General features: G+C 32.9%; 1 protein-coding gene across 2 annotated transcripts in view; it reads left to right on the plus strand.

The window, feature by feature from the left end:
- The window catches only part of LOC110630122 (pre-mRNA-splicing factor ATP-dependent RNA helicase DEAH1), a 33549-nt gene continuing 18458 nt past the window's right edge, over positions 1–15091 (plus strand). Inside the window, exons 1-11 of one of the 2 annotated variants that reach the window (XM_043949572.1) lie at positions 1–385; positions 9676–9850; positions 10033–10163; positions 10272–10493; positions 10616–10687; positions 10929–11015; positions 11292–11325; positions 11456–11513; positions 11632–11691; positions 12974–13045; positions 14787–14850. In XM_043949572.1, the coding sequence (XP_043805507.1) occupies positions 179–385; positions 9676–9850; positions 10033–10163; positions 10272–10493; positions 10616–10687; positions 10929–11015; positions 11292–11325; positions 11456–11513; positions 11632–11691; positions 12974–13045; positions 14787–14850 (1182 nt within the window). In that variant the 5' untranslated portion in view covers positions 1–178. The remainder of the gene's footprint in view (positions 386–9675; positions 9851–10032; positions 10164–10271; positions 10494–10615; positions 10688–10928; positions 11016–11291; positions 11326–11455; positions 11514–11631; positions 11692–12973; positions 13046–14786; positions 14851–15091) is intronic. The other variant, XM_021777444.2, reaches the window with a different exon arrangement.

The following is a 15091-nucleotide window of genomic DNA, read 5'->3' on the forward strand; positions in this document are numbered from 1 at the left end:
AATCTAGGCCCTCGTTACTAAAAGCGCAAAACCTAAATAACTAAACCCTCAACTCTCCATGCCTAACATCTCTTAAACTCTCAACGCAGCTGCCCGTTCCCTCCCCCGCCCGTGTCTACCTCTCCCCTCACCCTCTGGTGTAGACGTCCACCTCCCGCCGATTGTCTCTCTGCTGTTCATGCTGTCAACGGCATTGCTGCATCCGGTGCTCGTTGCTGCGTCCGCTAGTTCTGGTTGCTTCTTTTCTCTCCTCCGCCGCTCCCTCTGGTTCTCTTCGTTGCATCCCCTGGTCCATTCCTTCTGCCGCCCGGTGCTGCTCGTCGCCTTTGGTCCTCGTCCTCAATCACACCGCTGCTGCTCCTCGCCGCTACGTCAATCACTGCAGGTTTGAATGTGTTTTGAGATTGTGGTTTCATATGTGTGCTTTCTAAGATTTGTGAGATTTATTGATTTGGGTTTTTGAAATTTGCGGAAATGCTAAGATTTATGCGAATATGCTTGGGGTTGTATTTTTGAAATTTATTTTGAAATTTGTTGAAATAAAGACTATAATGAATGAATATAGGGTTGTTTTTATGAGATTATTGAAATAGGTTTATGAATTTTATTGAAATGTTAATGTGAGATTCCTAAAAATTTATGGAAATGCTAAGATTTATCTAAATGTGCTGAGCATTGTAATTGTGAGAGTATTGAAAATTTGTTAAAAGGAGACTATTGTGAATGAATTGAGAGTTGCTTTTGAGAGATTAGTGAAATGGTAATATGGGATTTTGTGTGAATTTTTTCTTTTTGATTATGAGTTAATGGGTTTGAGTAGTTTGGGGTAGTAAACAGATCATGGTAAACCTGTTTGAGATGGATATGGGTAGTGAAATCTAATTTCTAAACAGATGTGGGTAGTGAAATCAGATTTGTAAACAGATTTGGATAGTTTATTTATAAACAAGTTCGGGTTCAGGTACCTAAAATTTTGCATGTACCCTATCCAGTACCATCCCTACTCACTTTCTTTATTGTAAGGGAAGTATGTTGTTTTCCTCATTTCCTGTTCCTCAGAATACTTCCTGGAAAAAGAAATTCCTAGGAAATAAAATATTTTGAACAAAGAAGGCCTGGATATAAATAATGCACCTTAGTAAAAGCCTTTAAAAAAATTAAAGGAAACATTTTTAGTCCTTATAATATAGAAAAATTTATTAATTAATTTATCGATTTTGAAAAATATATTAAAATGACCCTGAAAATTTTAAGAACCTACTAATTAGTCATTTTTTTAGTTTTAGCCGTTGAGTATTTAACTATTTAGTCCATATAGTACAGAAAAACTTGTTGGTTAGTCTTTTAGTTTTGTAAAAGTATTTACTATTTAGTCTTCCGTATTGAGGTTATTTTAGACTTTTGTGCAACACTCAGCGGTTGAAATTAATGGAGAGACTAATTAGTGTATTTTTTAAAATCAAGAGACTAACTAATGGTTTTATTGAATAGTAATTTTTCCAAAATTAAAAGAATAAAATTAAATTGGAATCTTTTTCAAAAAATAATAATACTAAAAAGGAAAAATAAATATTTAGTCCCTCAGCTTAAGTGAAACTCGTTAGTTGATGCCCGCATTTTCAAACCACATTAAAATGTTCCTCACTTTTCATGTAATTAACTAAATAATCTCTCTGACCAATTTAGGCCTCATTTGCCGTTAGTCATAAGAGAGAGAAATCTTTTTTGGGCCATAAACACCCTTGGTCTTTTATTTTCTCTTATATTAAGTTCGTCCCTCCTATATCGTCCCTGTCTTCTTCATTGTAAGGGTTTCTGCTCTCTCTTCTTCATTGTTAGGGTTTTTGCTCTCCTTGATTAATCTCCATCTTCTTCAATTCTTAAAAGTGTCATATGCTTCTGGTAGTACAATGAGTGGGTGGGGGGGTGTAAGGAAGACTGTAAATTGCTGCTTGTAAAGGTAGAAAGAGTTGAAGGCTTGCTGGGTCAATTGAAAGCAATTGTTGTGATTCTTATTGTAGCCTTGGTGTTTATTAGGATGACGATGAAGTAGATTTAGTGGTATTAGAAATGTAAAATGTACTGGTTGAAATTGTATTTGATGCTTTGCTTTGTTATATGTTCAAGGTTCATTGTACCAGTAATGGAATGACTAAATGATATTCCTATTAATTACTTAGGGACTAAATAGTTTTAAGTATTATAAAAGAGGGACTATATAGTTAATATGGATAGAATTGAGGGACTACATAGTATATAGTTAATATTTATAAAATTGAGGGACAACAGTGTTGTCAATTTAATTTAATGACAAAAATTAAAGTAGAGACAACAAAATCCTTATTGTAAACAACCCAAGCTTTTAACGTGTTATGTAAAAGCAACTCCAATCAGATTGTGAAACTTATTCAGAAATAGAAAGATGAAAATGGGTTCTCTTTGGCAGCCACCCGAGTTTGGTTGTAGTGAGGTTAGGTTTTTTTAAATTTGGGGGTTTAGTTGTATTCATAAAGAAGGACCAAGGGTAATCCAGTTATTTCGCACCTCAATAATGTTTAAATTAGATGGAGGGACTGTTAGTTAATTACTTAACGTGGGGATGACTTGATGTGGTTTTGGAAATATGGGGACCAACTAATGAGTTTCACTAAAACTGAGGGATTACATAGTTTTTTTTTTCCAATAAAAAAATAAACCTAAACCTCAAATAAATCCCACTTCACTGCCGACAGCCCAGTCGGCACCGACGCCGTCTCCTTTCTCTCCCCAGCGACGATAAATCTTCTCTCTCCCCAGTCAGCGATATCTCCTTCTCTCTCCAGTCGGCGACATCTCCCACTTCCCGGTCAACGCCTCTCTCCCCCACTTCACTGACGAGTGCAGGCAGCCCAATCGGCACCGGTTTCTCTCCCCAATCGACAATAAATCTTCTCTCTCCCCAGTCAACGATATCTCCTTCTCTCTTTCCATTGTGGCGACATCTCCCACTTTCCAGTCGGAGACAACTCTTCCCTCTCCCCTGTCGGCATCGGCAACATCTCCTTCTCTCTCCACAGGCGGTGACATCTACTCTCTCCAATTGACGCTTCTCTCCCCCACTTCACTGATGACTGCCGGAGACAACCCTTGCCTCTCCCCAATCGCGTCGGCGACATCTCCTTTGACCGGAACTTTCTTCAGGTTTGCAATCAAATTTTTTGATAATCAAAATCTTTTATGTTTATGTTTATCTTGTTAAAGAATTTTTAGTTGCTGTTAAAGATTTTTAGAATTTATGGACTATTAATCTTATTATTTGGATACTGGTAAAAAATCTGATTATTTGCTAGTTGGTTACTGTTTGATTTTTAGAATTTATGGACTATTACTCTGATTATTTGCTATTTGGTTACTCTTAATCTGATAATCAAGATCTTTTTAGTTGCTGTTAAAATATGCTAATACTACCAGATTTCATGCTGTTGATTTACTAGAATGATATTTGATGTAGTGAAGAGATTATAAATCCTAAGTACCCTCTATGTAATCCACCTGGTTCTGTGTCATTGAGCATTTCTCTAATGTTTCTACTGCTGGATTGTACATATCATACAGATAGTTTTTGTGAAAATTATTGCTAAGTTATTTGACTTGATTTACAATCTATGTTTTCTGCATTTGTTTTTTTGAAGGTTTTCTAGCCCAATTTGATATTGGAGATTGAAATGGCCAATTGAATATATTTTATGTTCAATCAATGTAGTTTAATGAATTTTTTGAAACATTTCATTTGTTCAAAATTTTATGTTGGATACATAATTGATTAATCAATTAATGGTTGTGTTAAGATGAATTTATAATATATTTATTTTGTTTTAGTATATTTAAATTTCCTAATTCAAATTTGTTATTTGGGTTATAATATTCAAATCTTTAAATTTTTTTATCATTGAATTGAAGTAAAAAGATTGGGTTTGGGTATTGTGCGGGTATTGTTAAACGGATTTAGAACGGGTACGTGTATTAAAATTAAAATATTAAACGGATTTCGGAAGGGTTTGGAAATTATACATATAATCGGGTTCGGGTTTGGGTACTCTCAATTTTGTGGGTACCCTATCCATTGCCATGCAGTCACTATACTTGTAGATAAATAAAAGAAAAAGATAAAAAGTAATATTGATTAAATAATTTTAGAAATAATTAGAAAATTATAATGTTTTCTTTAATATTATTTATTTTAAAAATAATTTAAAAGACAACTAAAATATTCTCACTATAAACTAATACACACATTATATTAAATATTTTTAATATTATGGAAAATTATTTTTTAGTCCCTGAGGTATAGCGTAATTAACATATTCGTCCCTCTATTTTTAGAACCCAACGCTTTTGTCCCTGAGGTTTAATTCCGTCAAAATTAGAGGTCCCTTCGTCAAAAATGCCGTTAGTGATAGAAAAATGACCGAATTACCCTTTCTAGAACTCAATACTTTAGTTCCTGAAATTTAATTCTTACAAATTTATAGGTCCCTCTTTCAAAGAATTGAAGGAAAAAATACATTTTTATCACTAAAATATTACATAATTAACATATTTGTATCTCTATTTTTTTGAATTCAATATTTTAGTCCCTAAAGTTTAATTTCGTCAAAATTCAAGGAAGAAAATCTCAAACTCAATATATAAAATTTAAATTATTAAAAATAAAAAGTTAAAACTCAATATAAATATTTTTTGTGATGCTGTTCGTCATCGATCACTGCTCGCCATTTTAAAAATTCATTAAAATGTCTCTGATATTTTAAAAAATTTACTAGTTAGTTTTTCCGTTAATTTTAGTCGTTAAGTGTTATAAAAAAAATCTAAAATTTTCATGATATGGAGTGACTAATTAGTAAATTTTGTCATAATTTGAGGGACTAATTAATTTTTTTAAACTATAGGGACTAAATAGTAAAATATTTAGTGATAAAATTAATAGAGGAACTAACTAGTAGACTTTTTAAAATGTTAGGGATATTTTAATATATTTTTTAAAATTGAGGGACTAAGTAGCGAGTTTTTTCATTCTATAGGGACTAAATAGTATTTTTTTATTTTATTATTGATAAGGATATTTTTGAGATAAATAATCAGGTGAAAATCATTGACTTAACAGAAATTTTTTACGGATGGACCTTAAATTTTGACGGAATTAAACCTTAGGGACGAAAATGTTGGGTTTTAAAAATAGAGAGACGAATATGTTAATTACGCTATACTTCAGGGACTAAAAAATAATTTTTTCTATTATAAACTATATTATTTATTTTTAAAAAATTATAGTCCGAAAGGCAAAATTAATATACATATATTAAAAAGTATTTTAAATAATTATAAACTATGAAAAATCTTAATTAAAAGGAAGTAATAAAACAATAAAATTAACAATAAAATTAAGGAAAATTTTATTATTTAATTTTTAAATATGGCTATCATTAATATGTAAGTTTTTATATTTTTAAAAATTTATTAAAATATTTTTATTTTTTTTAAAAAAATAATTTTTTTTAATTAAAAATAGATAAATAATAAAAGTTAAAATTTTTAAAATTTAATTTTATTCTTAATAATATATATATTTTAATGATCTATTTTTTAAAATTTAATTTTTTTAATTTAGTTTTTTAGTATATTATTAATCGAAATAAATAAAATTAAACAGAAAAATTATTTTATTGATAAAAAAATAATAAAAATATTTTAATAAATTTATAAAAATGTAACCACTAATTTTTAATAATAATAATACTTAAAAATTAAATAATAAATTCTCCTAAAATTAAATAAGTAAAAAAAATTTTAAATCACCCATTAAATTTTTTATGAACGTCTAACTAGGCCCATTCAAATTTTTTTTTGCTAAACACACTTCCAATTTTATCTTTAATATCAACAACTCATGCTTTAATATAATATTATTTTTTATAATTTAAACTATAAAAAATTTAATATTTTAATTAATATAAAAATTAAAAATAATAAATAATTTTTAAAATTATAAAAATAAAATTTTATTATTAAATTTAATATTTTATTATTAAAAAGTAATATTTTATTATTAAAAAAGTAATATTTTATTATGCAAAGATTTTTTTTGAATTAATAGGTTAAGACTTACTTGATCCTAAAAGTAATATATACCAATTTATTTGAAAAAAAAATTGAATTGGCCTTGTTTAAAAGTTGAAGGGCTGATTTGACTTTTTTCCTAAGCAAACCCTTAAATCCTTTTATAAAAAAAACCCTTCAAATCTCCAGCCCTAATATTTCCCTCCCCTTCGACAAAAGAGTAAAAACAAAAAAACTTCTCCCTCAACTCTCAACACTGCTGCTCGTCCCCTCCCGTCCCCCCCTTCGGTCTCTCCGCCTCTCCTCTGGTACAGCCGCGCGCCTCCGCCTCCCGCCTCTTGCCTATCGTCCTTGTTCTTCACGCTGTCAACGTCGTTGCTGCGTCCGCTGTTTCTGGTTGCTTCATCGCTTTCCTCCGCAGCTTCCTCTGGTCCTCGTCGCTGCGTCCACTGGTCCAGTCATCCTGCCGTCCGGTGCTGCTCCTTGCCGCTGGTCCTCGCCGCATCCTTAGTCACTGCAGGTTTGAATGGGTTTTGAGATTGTGGTCTCAGATGTGTGCTTTCTAAGTGTGTGAGATTTATTGATATGGGTTTCTGAAATTTGTGGAAATGTTAAGATTTATATCAATGTGCTTGGGGTTGTATTTCTGAGATTTATTGAAAATACTTTGAAATAAAGACTATTGTGAATGGATTGAGAGTTGTTTTAGTGAGATTTATTGAAATGTGTTTCTGAATTTTATTGAAATGCTAATGTGAGATTTTGTATGAATTTTGTTTTTTTGTTGGGATTATGAGTTAATTGGGTTCGGGTTGTTTCGTGTAGTAAATGGATAATGGTAAAATGGATAATGGTAAACGGGTTTAGGATAGATAGGGGCAGTGAAATCCAATTCCTAAACAGGTTTGGGATGGGTTTGGATAGTGTATTTATAAAGGGATTCGGGTACTTAAAATTTTCGATGGTATCCTACCCGGTACCATCCCTAATTAGAGATTATTAGCCACCAATTTGCAAGTAACCACTCTACTGATGATGTTACATATATATTTAAAAGAATTAGGTATGTTTTGCTTCCAATTTTTAGCCTCGTTTAAGAATTGCAATTGAAACTAAACTCCTAGCTCTTTGATTTTTATGAATGTAACTTGAAATCAAGTGTTGTATTTGTATGCATGTATTGTGATTTGGCTGTTCTGTGTGCAAGTGAGATTTGTTAAACCGCTGGTTCTCTATTTTGTTTCCGATGTGCTGAGATTGGTGTATATTAGTTGAGAAGCAAATGATAAACGTGTTTGGGTAGTAGGCGGGGAATGATAGATGGGTTTTGGACCAATACCGGTACTGAAATATAGTTTCTAAATGGGTTTGGGACGGGATTGGGTATTATAGATATAAACAGATTCAGGTTGGGGTATCCTGAATTTTGAGGGGTACCTACCTGGCACCATTCCTATCCCTTTTCCATTCTCCAAACCCGTTCGCACTGTCATCTAAGATCAACGTCTTCCATCGTTCATCCAGCCAGCTCAAAGCTTCGGTTTGGATCCTTATTATTGCAATTTCTCTCCAGTCTGCTGTTCTCTTGGGGTTACATTTCTATTGCTTGCTGTGTCGATCTATTCTTCTTTGGTCAGTTGCTTCTTCGTTGCCTTGTTCCCTCAGTTGTTCTCACTTATCAGCAGTGTGGTTAGTATCCTTAAAACTTATGGTTGTTTCAAGTTAAATTGCTTGGTTTGGCTTCTTTTTTGTAATGTTTATTTATCCTTAGGTTGGGTTTTCATTCCCTTCTAATACTTGCTGGGTTTGTTGATTCTTTTAATGTTCTCCATAGTCATGTTGTTGTTCTAAAGAAGTTTCCTTGAAAGTTGCTGCAATATGTTAGGAGGCTAGACTTAAGCAGATAACTTGAAAAAGAAAAGAAATATAGACCAGAAAATCAAAATAAGAGAAAAAAAGGAGTAGACTAGACTTTGTTTTTGAAATAAAATTTCCCTGTGGGTCTATGACGTTTGATTAATAGTGGTTCAATCAGAATAGTTTGCTTAAAAGCTTTTGTTGTCGTCGTGCTTTTTCCTTTTCTTTTTTCTCAATTTGCTTTACTCGGTTTTGCTCCATACTTTTTTTTAAAGATCATTATATGTACTCTTAGTAATCTGTAAATTCAGCATTTAAGTTTGTTTGCAATTGACTTCTTTGAGTTACACGTTCGAGTTATATTCTTTTCTCTGTTTTGGATTGGTTTGTATGCTCTTAGACTTATAATTTTAGGGTTTTATATTGTTTCTATTTGATTAGTTTCTGTTCTGCATCTGCTGAACTGATGTGCTGTTTGATTTAAATTTTGTATCATGTGGTCTTATATTAATTTGTGCATCATGGAGTAAAATGCATACTTCTCTTCCTTCTACATGGACTTGGTCTTCTTGTATATACCAACTTCGAGTTTTTTTGGCTGTTATTGTATCTTTATTGTGGCATATGAGGGTCCAAATTATTTTGACAATTGCCCAACTGCATAATTCCTTGAATTTTCTAATTGCAGTAGATGAAGGAATACTTGCTTATACTTTTATAGGTCAATTTACATGGAAACGGATGGAACCCCCAAACTAAAATATATCAGTAAGGGTTTACAATTAGCCATGCGTAATGAACCACTAATATACTGTTAGTATCATAATATACTAATATGATAAAATGGAAGTATCATATGTATGATTGTGATCACTGTCATTAGAATCTTATGATTCTCAATTCAAATCTTACAATTTCCCAACATGTAGATTCATTTATGGGTGAATTTTAAATATACTTGAACCTTATGATTGTTAGATTCGAATATCATGATTCTCGATTTGATTCCACATTTTAGCAATTTAAATCTATAGGGTAAATTGCAAATGTACAGTATGTACTTGAATTGTGACTAAATCGAAAGAATCGATAGTGAATTAGTCAACCAGCCTTGTGTCATAGATGGCAATAGTCTTACCATATAAAGAGGAAATAGGATTTGAGATAAGGAGAAAAAAGAAGGCAACTACAATAATATATTTTATCTCTGTTGCCAATAGAAAGTAGGAATTGGTACGCAATTACTTTAATTTGTTTGTTATTATAAAAGGACAAGAAGAATATTCAAGAGGTCATACTAACCTTAGTGGTTGCATGGTTTGGTTAGTTTAGAATATTGATCCATCTATTTTTTTTTTCAGTAATGATTATATGTACTTTTTCTCTTTGGATTTAAGATTATATTTTGGTAATTACTATGATACATCCATTTTGATAGTGATAATGTTTTATGTTTGCCTTGGTTTATTTTTAAAGGTTATGTGGATGTCAAGATTGGGCTTCTTTTCTTTGCTTTAAATTTCTGCAAGCAAGAACAACCCATATTATGAGTTATTTAGTATTAGAATTTGTTTCATTTGATGGAACTATTTACCTTTTATTTGATCTATGTTGTTGTAATTAGCATTTTTTAAGCTTGATATAATGTGTTGTAAACTACTCCCTTTTTTAATTTTTTGTTTTTGCATTATTAATGCAGATCTCTATTTTGTCTCCAAACAGGAAAACTGCTTTTTTCAAAGTGCAGTGTTATTATCAGCAGTTCTAAAACAGCAACAGCAGAATAGAACAGCAGATACAATGGGTGATAGTGATTTGAGGACATGGGTGTCTGATAAACTAATGTCATTGCTTGGGTATTCACAGGCCACAGTTGTTCAGTACATAATTGGCTTATGTGGGTTACTTCTCTACTCTTTATTTTGCATGTTATATATGTTCGAGCATTTGAAAATACATGTGCCATTTTCTGAGGCATTACTTATCTGAGAACCGAAAATAATGAAAATAATTTCATGGCAGTATAGTTTTCATGTGTAATAGTTATAATTTATTGAGTTAGAAGTCACTTATTTGCAGCTAAGCAAGCAAATTCCCCAGCTGATGTGCTGGCCAAGATGGCAGAGTTTGGATTTTCATCATCAACTGAAACCCGTTCTTTTGCTGAAGAACTGTTTTCTAGAGTACCTCGTAAACAATCTGGTTTAAGTGTGAGTTCTTATTTGATTAATTGAGTTGCAAATTTGGCTAGCTTCTGAGACTATATTGCTAACAGTTCTCTTTGCCTTATGACCCATATATTTACCTTGTTTTCCCAGCTTTATCAAAAACAAGAAAGGGAAGCTGCAATTTTAGCTAGGAAGCAGAAGCAATACGCAATTCTAGATGCAGATGATGACGACGACAACAATAGTGGTGGTGGTGATAGGACTGTTTTTGATAAGTCTGTAATTGCCGCTGCCTCTGAGCCTAAAAGAGCTGATACACATAAGAAGCGATTTAGGAAGAAAACTGATAGTGAAGAGAATGAAGATAATGAGGTAAATTATTTATATCCTTGCTAATAAAATTTGCTTTTATTGTTTTGAATAGGCTGGCTTATGTCATTTATAGCATGCCTTTTTTTGTTCTTTATCTTTTTGGCTCAATGCAAATGCTGCAGTTGCTCAGTCAAGAGAAAGAAGATAGGCAGGTTAGACAGCGCACTTCTCAGTATGAAGAGGATGATTCTGAGGTATCTCCAGTTCTTGAGATGTGGGCTCTTTGTGATAAAGAAAGCTGTTGCATGCTTTTCTAATAGTGAGATTCTCATAGTCTGCAATGGGTTATGTCCGTGTTATTATTGATCACAAGTACACAAATGAGTTCACAAAGTTTATTTATTTATTCTCTTTTTGTGATTGATACATATTTAGCTTTATTATGTATAGTTCCTTTTAAATTTACATATGGCATTTATGTTTTCTTGCTGGCAGTCAGACGAGGAAAGGTTGCGTGATCAAAGAGAAAGGGAGCAACTAGAACAAAATATCAGAGAACGGGATGCTGCTGGCACTAGGAAGGTACATATTTGCTTTCTAGTTCCATCTTTTTTTCTTTTTTGGGTAAATTTGCTAAAAGCATTTTATCTTATACCAATGCATATTCTTCCTCATCTGACATCTATCTGCAAATCCATTTAATTACTGGTTTCATAGCTGACCCACTTGACATGGAAAAGACTTTACTAGGATAACTTGGATTGTGCAATCTCTTGTGGCTTGCCAACAAATAGTACTTGCAAGCATGTTTAATTATGTAGCTTAAGTGTCACTGATATTGATGTTTTTTTTCAACAGCTAACAGAGCCAAAGTTAACAAAAAAAGAGGCAGGTATAATATCTTAAACAGTTTTGTGCAAACAAACGCAGAATTAAGGCCGCCTTTTATAAATTATAATTCACTTCAATTGTGATCTCATCTTCGTCCTGCTCTCCTTTTCGTTTTTTTTTTTTTGGTGCAGAAGAAGAGGCATTTCGAAGATCACAGGCTCTGGAGGAAGATGGTATTGGTACTTTGAGGTTTGTGCTCTTATATCTATTGCATTTTTTTAATGTTCTGTATATTTAATTGAGCTGTTCTAATTCTCTCTTCTTGGCTTTGATGCAGAACTAATTCTTTTTCTTGGCTTTGATACAGAAAAGTGTCAAGACAAGAGTACCTAAAGAAAAGGGAGCAAAAGAAATTGGAAGAACTCAGGTATCAAGATTACATATAGCAGTTAGCTATATTGCAACTTAATGTGGCCTTGTTTTTGTCTTTCGGGGCCATGTACTAGACTATTTTAGCCTCAATGTGTAAAAAAGAACATATGATTGATTAGTTGCAAAAACTTTAACATCTGCCTGCAAATCATAGCTGTCAAGCAAGCATGAGGGGTACTTGGTTTATTACACAATGTTTTGAGGGATATGAGGTAATCATCTATGAAATATGTAGAAAAAAACTCACTCAGCGTTTTGAAATTGAAAGTCGTAGTAATTGAATGCAAGAAACCTAACATTCATAGTAAAGCATCACAAATATTGTAAAAAAAGAACAAATAGAACAGAAGGAAGAGAATTTTGACAATTTGATTATTCCCTCAACCCTAGGTGTATAAATACTAAATTACAGAATCTAAAACAGGAAAGCATAATCAAACCTTCCTAAACTAATGCATGCTTGTAGGCATAATTACAGGTATACAAATGTTTGCATATCTTGACTAGTATTGACAAGAAGACACGCTAATAGATTAGGTCAGCATTAAGTAGTGCACACTAAATAATGAAAGCAAAAACGAGCTACATTTTGTGTACATATTATCTGCCATGAAAGGAATACAAAGAAAAAGATTATTTGTGCTGAGATTGAGAGCGAAAGGAATAAAAGAATTGGAAGATGAAAAAGAAACATGATTGGGCCATTGGAGAGATGGTGCAGATAAGCTGTTAAAAAAATTAGGAGGGCGTAATGCTGTAGAAGGGAAAAAAAAAGCTGAAGAAGAGGATAGAAGGATTGCTCAGACAAGCGGTGGAAGCATCCATCATTCAGGACAAAGGCATAAAGTAGTATAAGGCAGAAGCAAAAGAAGCAGGAGCAATATGTGGAGGAGAAGGCCATAAATGTGGAGCCAAATAGCAAAAAGTATAAACTAACAAATTCAACACAACAAAAACAAATGAAAAGTAAGAAATAAGAATCCTCAAGTCCCTGAGGCATAGTGCATCTAGGCACTGGTTCCTTATGTGGGCCTTTGATAATTAAAAAGGGCTAATCATGTTACCAATTTGATGGATTGGAAAATAAAATGAAATTTCTGAAGCCTTTGAGGCATCTGGCTGAACATCTAGACATGGACCATGCTAGCATTGTTCCCTCCAGGTTGTGGGTTCCTCAGTTTGCCTTCTCTACTATGCTGCAAATTTTTTTTATCTAGTGCATATGTTGTTGTATTTCTCTTTTCTACCTCTTACCATTTTCATTATGCATGTCTTAGGGATGATATAGAAGACGAACAATATCTATTTGATGGCGTGCAGCTTACTGAGGCAGAATATCGTGAACTAAGGTAATCTTTTTGATTTATTTCCCACGTTTTCAATATACTTCTACATGTGAACAGTATACTCTCTCCTCTCTCTCTTTCTCTCTCTCTCCCTTTTTTCTATTTTTATCATTGACAAACTAGTATGGCTGCAAAATAAAAAGAGAATTGTGTCATTGATAGGTATATAACAACAATCATCCAAGAGGATTTGTGTTGATACTTCAAACTTTATTGGGTGATGTGATTTTAACTGTGCATGCAAATGAGCAATGGCTTCACTCTTTCCCTCTTCTTCCTTTCTCCCCTCACTTAAATCCATTTGATTTTGGGACCTCGGTTCTCAAACCCAAATATATTATAATTCAACTAAGAATTGAATAGCATTTACAGTACTTATTCCTGAATATTGTGCAGTTATAATTCAACAAGGAAACTAAATTGATATTCCCAGATTCATTATTGTTCTTCTAGAATTGCTGCTGTAATGGCTGTAACTGCCAATATGGTCCAGATAGTCTGGTATTGGCTTATGTGTTGTGGGATCTCATTGATAAGAAGAGGAAGGAGGGCTGAAGGAGGGAGTGAGGGAAGCGGGCAGGGGTGTAAATGAATCAAGCTGGTTTGAGCTTAGCTTTGAGAGATCAAGTTTGATTCATTAAAATTTTTTTGAGCTTAAGCCAAACTCAAGCTTGACTTATTTCGAACTTGAGCTAAATATCAACTAGAATCGCTGCTATATAAATCCTTGATAGGGATATAGACTTGTATTAAAACAAACAAAGAAAATTTCTGGGTAACTGCACTTCAAGCATAAAATTTTAGTCAAGTTTGCTACCACTAGAATCGCAGAAGGAAGAATAACACTTTGTAATAGGTTCTTTTCTCAAGGCTGGCACACCTATGGAGAGGAATATGCTTTGCTGTTCTCCCCTTTGATGAGAGTCTTCGACCTTGCAATCAACAAAGAGGGTGGTAGAGAACACATGCTCTGGTGTCTCTGATGTCCTCAGAGCTTGAATAATTAATAGGAATAACAATTTCGTAATCATTACTACCATATACTGTGTCAGTTTTCTGCTAGACTACAGTAACATTCTACTGAAGACCCTTTTAACTTTTTATATTGGGAGCGTCTGTTGATGCAACAGTCTGTTGACATGCCATCTGCTTCTTGGTATCTTCCATATATCTGTTTATCTTTCAGCTTTTTGTGCAAAGATGTAACTTGATTCATGGAAGAATTCTCATCTCTCAGTTGTTGGTTATTTTGATTCTTATATTTTTGGTTTATCATGATATTTATTCTTAATTAAAGTGTTTTTAGCAATTATTTTTTAGTCTAAGTTGTCAAAGGTTCATGTTTGTGCCTTGTGCCTAGGCACAAATAGACTTGTGTGTTACTATGACTTTCACCTTTAGTAAGTATCCTCTATGCAATATCTGACTCAGTCAGTTGCTTCTAGTGCCATTTTAGTTCCTTTGTCTTTAGTGTGTTTGTCTCTATTATCATATGTTTAGCCTCTGAGACATCAAACAACGACTTCATATGATTGTAGCATTAATCACTTGGACTAATATCTAGCTTCTATGACATATAACTTGTGATCATTGATCGCTTCTATTGTTGGTCTCCTGGGCAAGTGCATGGATTTAATTCCACATGTGGTAGAAGTCCTAAACATTTTCATCACCTATAATTCTGGTGAGTTTATTTGCCATAACATCCAGTACTGTAAGCATAATTAATTTCATCTTTTGGCAGATACAAGAAGGAAATATACGAGCTTGTAAAGAAGAGATCTGAAGAGGCTGATGACATAAATGAGGTAATTAACTATTTATTTATTTTGCAATGCTGGTTGTGCCATAGAATACTCTTATTACACCCTGAAATCTCAATACCCAAAAAGTGCTTTACCGGGCCTAATTTTTTTTGTTTTGGAATGAGATTGGATGAATGATTTGTGTGAGGAGATGCCTGCCAGGTCATTTCCAGTTCCAAACATGATAATATCATCAACGTAAGCCAAAAGCAAGATTAAACCAACTTCAAAATTTTTATAAAAT

The sequence above is a fragment of the Manihot esculenta genome, chromosome 13 (assembly GCF_001659605.2).
Source record: "Manihot esculenta cultivar AM560-2 chromosome 13, M.esculenta_v8, whole genome shotgun sequence".
Taxonomy (NCBI): Eukaryota; Viridiplantae; Streptophyta; class Magnoliopsida; order Malpighiales; family Euphorbiaceae; genus Manihot; species Manihot esculenta.